General features: G+C 38.0%; 1 protein-coding gene across 1 annotated transcript; it reads right to left on the bottom strand.

Annotated features, from left to right (window-relative positions):
• Window positions 1–5,453: 5,453 nt before the first annotated feature.
• LOC138225504 (trace amine-associated receptor 13c-like) lies at window positions 5,454–6,349 on the bottom strand. Its single transcript, XM_069185777.1, has 2 exons — window positions 6,034–6,349; window positions 5,454–5,808 (listed from the first exon to the last, which is right to left on the bottom strand). The coding sequence occupies exons 1-2, from the start codon at window positions 6,324–6,326 to the stop codon at window positions 5,454–5,456; spliced, it is 648 nt and encodes a 215-aa protein (XP_069041878.1). The 5' UTR covers window positions 6,327–6,349.
• Between the last annotated feature and the right edge of the window lie 1,293 nt (window positions 6,350–7,642).

Raw genomic sequence — 7,642 nt, 5'->3', positions numbered from 1 at the left:
TAAAACACTAAGCTCGGAGCAGATAATGTTTAATAGGGGAAAAATAGTGCCGAAAGTTCCCCAACAGGCTGTAGGGGCATGTCAATTCCTGTGAACCCACTTGGAACACATCCTCCACCATCAACCCCATGGTGTCACAACATGCAGTACAGCATGAATTTCTGCAGAATGATCTGGCCTGCTTAAAGTTCTTCCTCTCTTCAACCAGAAAAGTCATTTCTCACTTGCTTACTTGGTTTACTGTGTCCTGGGGCTGCTACTCTTGAGAAGTCTTCCCCTGCTATCATCTTGATATCCCCATCACACTTCAGGGTTCTGTACTTCAGGAGTGGATTAATTGTGCACCTTCTTATATGTGAAGTGGTTTGCAATCTTTGGTTTTAAAAGTTTTAAAGAAATTCAGTGTATGTGTTACAGTCATGAAGCTGCTTATTGCAACACAGCCAGGGGTGTCCGCAGGTTATCCACTACCCCGAGTAAAGTGTTTCCTTCATCCTAAACAAATTTTCCTTAATTTGTTTATTGTGATCTCCTGTACTTGTTTCACATTTAAGGTTAAAAGTGTCCCCTATGTTGAACTTATTTATATTCATTATATAGATAATAGATAATAGGCTATTGCCTATTGTTCTGGATCATCCGATAAGGTCTAGACACCCTCCCGTGGTTTTTTCGAATTTTTTAGAAAATATATGGTTACGAAACTGGTGAAAATCAGGAGTTGACCGAATGGTATAGTCAATAATTAAAATAAGTATTCATAAACCCCAACTTGTTGAGAGGAGTAATAATTCAGGCACACTTGGTTAAACAAATATTTATTACAATGACACAAGACACAAACTAGACTACACACAAAACAAACATATAACACACAAGTTACTCTATGTACAGTATTTACAAACAAGGCGTTTCAGAGGCCTAACTACCTCAGACTGCTACTCGGCATCACCCAATTCATCCATCCCTGACATACAGCACCCTCCTGTGTAAAGGGCAGAGCATGATGTGCCAACAACCCAAATACACAATGGATTAACTTGAGAAGTGTGAAATTACTTCACTGGTTGAGTAAAGAAAGAACTTTAAGCAATTCAAATTGTCCTGCATCTCTAACTGCTACAGATAAATGGAAGTACAGCATGACCCTGTGCGGAGTCAGAGAGAGAGAGAAAACAACTGAATTCCAAAGGCAAATGTTATCCAAATCGTCAGGTGTATTAAAGGATACAACATTATGGGCCTGTTAAAGGTTCTCCCTTGAGTTAGTGAAGTAATTTTTCAATTTTCTACTTGATGTTCTGTTGGCAAATCATCAGCTTCTCTTCATACAGGAATGTGTTATACAGTACGTCACAGTGGATTAAATGAGTTCATTTCTTTTACTGTATATGTTGAACTTTGGATTATTTGTCTTTGAAATAGAAAATCAATATATTTATCAAATTTAAGAATAAACAAATTAAAACAGTTCCAAAAAAATGGAAAAAAAACAATCTACTTATTGAGACACTACAAGTCGTGCGATGATGTAGCTCTTATCTTTTATTCGGATTCTTTATATCAATCACCACTATACACGCCTATTGTCCAGCGCCAACCTGCGACCATGAGGACTGTGAGGAGATGGTCTCAGGAGGCTATGGAGGATCTACGTGGTGCTCTGGAGGCTACCGACTGGGATGTGCTGTGCGAACCACATGGGGATGACATAGACAGCATGGTGGACTGTGTCACTGACTACATTAACTTCTGCGTAGACAACACCATCCCCACCAAAGACGTACACTGCTTTTCCAATAACAAACCCTGGATCACCAGCGACCTGAAGGCTCTTCTGAATGACAAGAAGAGAGCCTTTAGGAGGGGGGATAAGGAAGAGGTCAAGCGTGTACAGAGGGAGCTAAAGCAGAAGTTAAGAGAGAGCAAGGACGCCTGCAGGAGGAAGGTAGAGGACAAGCTGCAAAGGAATAGGGTGAGGGATGTATGGAGCTGCATGAGAGAGATCTCTGGCTTCAAACAGGCTGGGGGTGCAACAGAGGGGAATCTGGAGATGGCCAACGAGTTGAACCAGTTCTTTAACAGGTTTGATTCTGGGTCCTCTGTGGCTCAACACCCATCCCCCCACAGCCACACGCTCCCTAACCCTTCACAGCTGCGACTGCCCAACACCTCCTCCATCCCCCCACAAACATGGCCGCCTATAGCTACAACCCCCGACAGCTACTCACCTACCCATCCCCCACAGCTGCCACTCTCCAACACATCCGCCATTAACACCTGCAGCACTGAAAGCACTATGAGCACCATCCCCCAGGCCAGGCTGACCATCATGGCTGCCCAGGTGAAGAAGGAGCTGAAGAGGCTGCACCAGGGTATGGCCACAGGACCAGATAACATCTGTCCCAGAGTTCTGAGGGCCTGTGCTGATCAGCTGAGCGGAGTGCTCCAGCGACTGTTCAACCTGAGCCTGCGCTTGGAGAAAGTCCCGGTGCTCTGGAAGACATCATGCCTGGTCCCGGCACCAAAGAAAGGGCGCCCCTCTGTCCTCAACGACTACAGACCAGTTGCACTGACTTCTCACGTCATGAAGACACTGGAGAGGCTGGTCTTATCCCACCTGAGACCCCTGGTCAGCTCATCACTGGACACCCTACAGTTTGCCTACCAGCCCAGTGTTGGTGTGGAGGATGCGATCATCTACATGCTGCAAAGGGCCTACTCACACCTGGACAGGGCTTGCAACACTGTAAGGATCATGTTTTTCGACTTCTCCAGTGCCTTCAATACCATCCAGCCCTTACTTCTAAGGAGGAAGCTGGAGGAGATGCAAGTCGATGCCTCCATGACCTTGTGGATCACTGACTACCAGACAGGCAGACCACAGACTGTGAGACTTTGGTCTCACAGGGTAACACAGGGGCACCTCAAGGGCCATATACTGTATGTTTATGTTCCAAAATTAATATCGTTTATGGCCTTCACACGTGTTACAGTATGCTCCTATTCTTTTTATGCTCAGCTACTGAGATTTCCCTTCAGTGGTAAAATTCCACATAAATATTCAATACAAAAACAGGCACAGTAAAGACATTTAAATCTTTCTACGACCAACCAACGCACCACGAGTGCCCCTGTCGGTCAACCAATCACGTACCGCGGTATTTTAAGTCATCGCGCGTCACAATGCACGAGGCTGTAGCCAATTACCTCCAGTACGTGTCTGTGCCGCGCACTTTGAATGGCTGCATCTGTACATTTGCAAAACTCTTTTTCCGCTCCTATGTTATTTTTACTTTATTTAGCGTGTATGAATAATGGTTATATACAAAGAAATACATTTACATGAAACAAAGTGATGTTTAGTTTAGTATGCATGCAAAATTCATTGATTTTCAGGGAACAAATTGATTAGATTGGATGCTCAAACACATACCCTGAAATTTAATATTTCTTTCACTGACTTTTGAAACCAGGGATAAAACAAAGCATAAATAATAGGATTCATTGCAGAGCTTGTATTTATAATAAAAATTAATGAGTTTGTTACTGAAGAAGAGACACTAAGATCTCCTTGAACTAGACTGCCAATATAATAGGGCAGGAAACACAGAAGGAATACAGCCACTACAGTTCCTAAGGTTTTGGCTGCTTTTATTTCAGATCTTTTGGAAACTTTAGTGTTGCTTCCATTTCGATATGTCAGTTGCTCAGTAACAGTTTTGATCACATGTGCGTGTCTTTTGGCAACAATAAATATTTTCATATAGAGAGCTATCATAATAGAGCAAGGCAAAATAAAAGTAGCTAACATATCAACTATAGGATGCACTAATTTCAAAAACACATTCCCCTAGACAGGCATTTGCACCTGCAGAGTTTATAACATTAATATTAAAAGTAACAATCATCAACACATAAAATACAGAGAATGACCAAATGAATATTATATATAGGCACATAACATTAACTGTTATTTTATTATAAAATTGCAATGTTTCACACACAGCAAAATACCGATCAATACTTATGAAAACAACATTAATAAGAGAAGCAACTGAAAGAATGAAGAGAACAGAATAGAAAATAATACAAAATATCCTCCCAAAATACCAACAGGTTTCTATATATCTAATCATCTCAACAGGCATCACAATCAGCCCTATTAGAAAGTCTGAAACATATACAATTACATTAACAACTGCAGATCGAGTTTCTTTTCGGCAAGATGTATTATCAGATGGAAAACGAACTAGGGTTTGGACAGTTTCCAAGTGCTTGTACAATCGATGGAAATGTTCAAATAAATGTGCAAAAGAAATAAACAAAAAAATAATGTATTCCTTTATCATATTGGCTAGCTAATGTCCTCTCTTTGCTAGTTAGTGGCTGTGATTCTGCGTTGCATAGCAATGAGTGACTATATTCTCAGACGGAGAAACGTAAACAGCTTAATTTTCTTGTTAAATATTTTTTTTTAATTAAAATTCATTCTATACAGCAATCGCATATTTGCGGACCATTTCATAAATCTTAAATGCTTAAAATGTTTAGGGAGAAATGAAAGACTGGTGTGTATTTTTTCTTTAAACTACCAAGACCAGCCATATACAGTACAGTTTACATACAGTAATATGTTTATGTTCCTAAATTGATATCATTTATGACCTTCAGATGCGTTATGCTCCTCTTCTTTTTATGCTCAGCTACTAAAATTTCCCTTTAGTGGTAAAATTTCATATAAATATTCAATACTAAGCGGATTAAAATGTGCACAGTAAAGAGATTAAATTATTAAATCTTTTCTCTACTGACCAATGCACCACGAGTGCCCCTGTTGGTCATTTTGGCCAGCCAATCACTTACCGTGTTACGGCGCAGTGGCTAGTGCGTAGTTGCCCGCAGTACGGGTTTGTACCGTGCATTTTGAATGGCTGCATCTGTAGTTAATGGCTTTGTTCTGTGTGGATAGGTGGGGAAATATTTTTTATATATTTATATATGAAGGTATTTTTTAAAAATTTTTTAATTTAGTATTTCAATAGTCAAAATCACATGTGCTTCATGGTTAGGCATGAATGATAAGTTGATTAAATACATATAGTCAGATGAGTATATTTACTAGAAACATTAATATATAGAATATATAGAATATTACTCAATAATAAAATGTGAACAATGTGGCAAATAAATTATTTTATGTATTCATTTGCCTTCCATTAACATTCTAAAGCCAAATAAAAATTAATTTATCAAGTTAATGTATATATTTAATTCAATTAAAATGAAAGAACATATCATTGGAAGAAAACATGTTTCCATGAAAAACCACATGCACATTTGCAAAATGCTGTTTCCAGTTCCTTTATATTTTAACCTTCGTTAGTATGTCTGAATTACGGACATAAACAAATACATTTACATAAGACATGCTAATGTTTATTATGCAAAAATCAGTGATTTTCAGGGAACAAATTAATTAGATCAGATGCTCCATCACATATCCTGAATTTGAATATTTCTTTCACTGACTTTTGAAACCACGGATAAAACAAAGCATAAATAATAGGGTTAATTGCAGAGCTTACATTGACAACAAATATTAATGAACTAGTAACTGAAGAAGAGTAACTAAAATCTCCTTGAACTAGACTGCCAATGTAATATGGCAAGTAACATGTGAGGAATATAGCCATTACGATTCCTAATGTTCTGGCTGCTTTAATTTCAGATCTTCTGGAAACTTTACCATTGCTTCCATTTTGATAGGTCAGTTGCTCAGTTATCATTTTGATCAATTGTGCGTGCCTTTTGGCAACAATAAATATTTTCATATATAGCGCTATCATAACAGAGCAAGGCAAAATAAAAGTAGCTATATTGTCAACTATCACCCAGGGTGCACTGATTTCAAAAGCACATTCTCCTAGACAGACATTTTCACCTACAGAGTTTACAAAATTAATATTACCAATAATAATCATCAACATGTAAAGTACAGAGAATGACCATATAAATATTATACATTGGCACATGACATTAACTGTTATTTTGTTAGAATATCGCAGTGGGTCACACACAGCAACATATCGATCAATACTTATGAAAACAACATTAATAAGAGAAGCAACTGTAAGAATTAAGAGAACTGAGAAGAAAATCATACAAAATATCTTCCCAAAATACCAGCAGGTTTCTATATATCTGATCATTGCAAAAGGCATCACAATCAGCCCTATTAGAAAGTCTGCCACAGCCAGAGAGAGCAGGAGGAGGTTAGTTGGTGTGTGGAGCTGCTTGAAGTGAGAGATAGAGATGATCACCATCAGGTTTCCACACACTGTCAGCATCACCACTGATATAAAGAAAACATATAAAATTACGTAAACAGCTGTGGATCGAGTTTCTTTTGTGCAAGATGTATTGTCGGAAGCAAAGCAGTACTGCACTATTTGATATCCACCTACTTCATTTAAATCCATTATATGAGAAAAAAGAAAATCTTAAATAAAAAAATCTTGGAAAGATCTTGCTGAAAGGATATCAGAATTCCACTTCCTCTTCCTTAAAAATGCTACTTTTTTCGTTTTATCTTTCAAGTTTTGCTAGTATCTTCTTTGCTTCTCAATTTATAAAGTATTTCTAGTAGCCCCTCCTGCTGTTACTGAGCTTGCCTGTGGGAACCAGTGTATTTCTTTTGGTTAATTAAGATGCGGTGAAGAGCCAAGAGATTTCATTAGAGATCTAATCTGCTGTTCTTCTTTATTTGAATATTATCCTGAGAAGTAGCTACCGTTGTGATATGTTTAGAAAAAAAAAAGACAATCCAAATACCTTTACTTTAAAAGTTTTACTTTTTCAATAGAATTTGTCACAGATACAGTAGGTGAACTCTGCAGTATATGCAGGAACTGCTTTTGTTTTTTTACACCACCTAGCAATTATAAAAAAGCGCTAGGACCATTTTTCTTTTGACACAGGCTCTTTTTATCTCTTAAAACCACCAGTGCACAGACCAGGCAAGGCACTTCTCTTCTTACACATACAGATGGAGCCATTCAGAATGTGCATTAAAACTCATTAATGTGTTACAGGGGCTGAGCTTTGCTTCACCATACCACAGCGAACATTGTGATTCACTGACCAAAGACGATCAATAGGTAGCCCTTCTTGTGCATTTAATGTTAGCGTAAACTTTAGCTTCCTACAACAAAACTGTAAAATTTATTTTGAAAGTAGCTGAAAATAAAAATGAATTTCTGAACGTCATGAACAATTTCAAATTATTAATATAAATATATTATTTAGCTGGTTGTGGAAGGGTATTCCACTTTCTTCATAAACATAACTCGGTCATGTGATTATATTGGAAACATTTTGACGTGCTTATTTTAACTACTTTTTCTGTCATGATTGATTCATTGGAAAATTGAAAATCTTGCCCAAACAAGTCGTTCAAACTGAGTGACAATTTGGTTCAGTGTTAGCATTGTTCTCGTTGCATAGAGTGCAAAGGAAAAGGGCAAAGGTTTATTCCCTGCTGAATGGAAAACAGGCTGTGACTGAGCAAATGGGTGAATACTAAAGATGGAGAGAGTAAAACAGTAAGTAAAACTTACTTAAGTAAAACTTCTATAATAAT

Source organism: Lepisosteus oculatus, chromosome 2, assembly GCF_040954835.1.
Source record: "Lepisosteus oculatus isolate fLepOcu1 chromosome 2, fLepOcu1.hap2, whole genome shotgun sequence".
Lineage (NCBI taxonomy): Eukaryota > Metazoa > Chordata > Actinopteri > Semionotiformes > Lepisosteidae > Lepisosteus > Lepisosteus oculatus.
The sequence above is the reverse complement of the archived record's forward strand: the minus strand, read 5'-3'. Positions and strand labels throughout refer to the sequence as shown.

Coding starts and splice junctions, on each gene's coding strand:
- LOC138225504 (XM_069185777.1), bottom strand. CDS start 6,326: ATGGTGATCATCTCTATCTCTCACTTCAAGCAGCTCCACACACCAACT. Junction 5,809..6,033: donor AAAATAACAGTTAATGTCAT/GTGCCAATGTAT, acceptor TGTTGCCAAAAG/GCACGCACAATTGATCAAAA.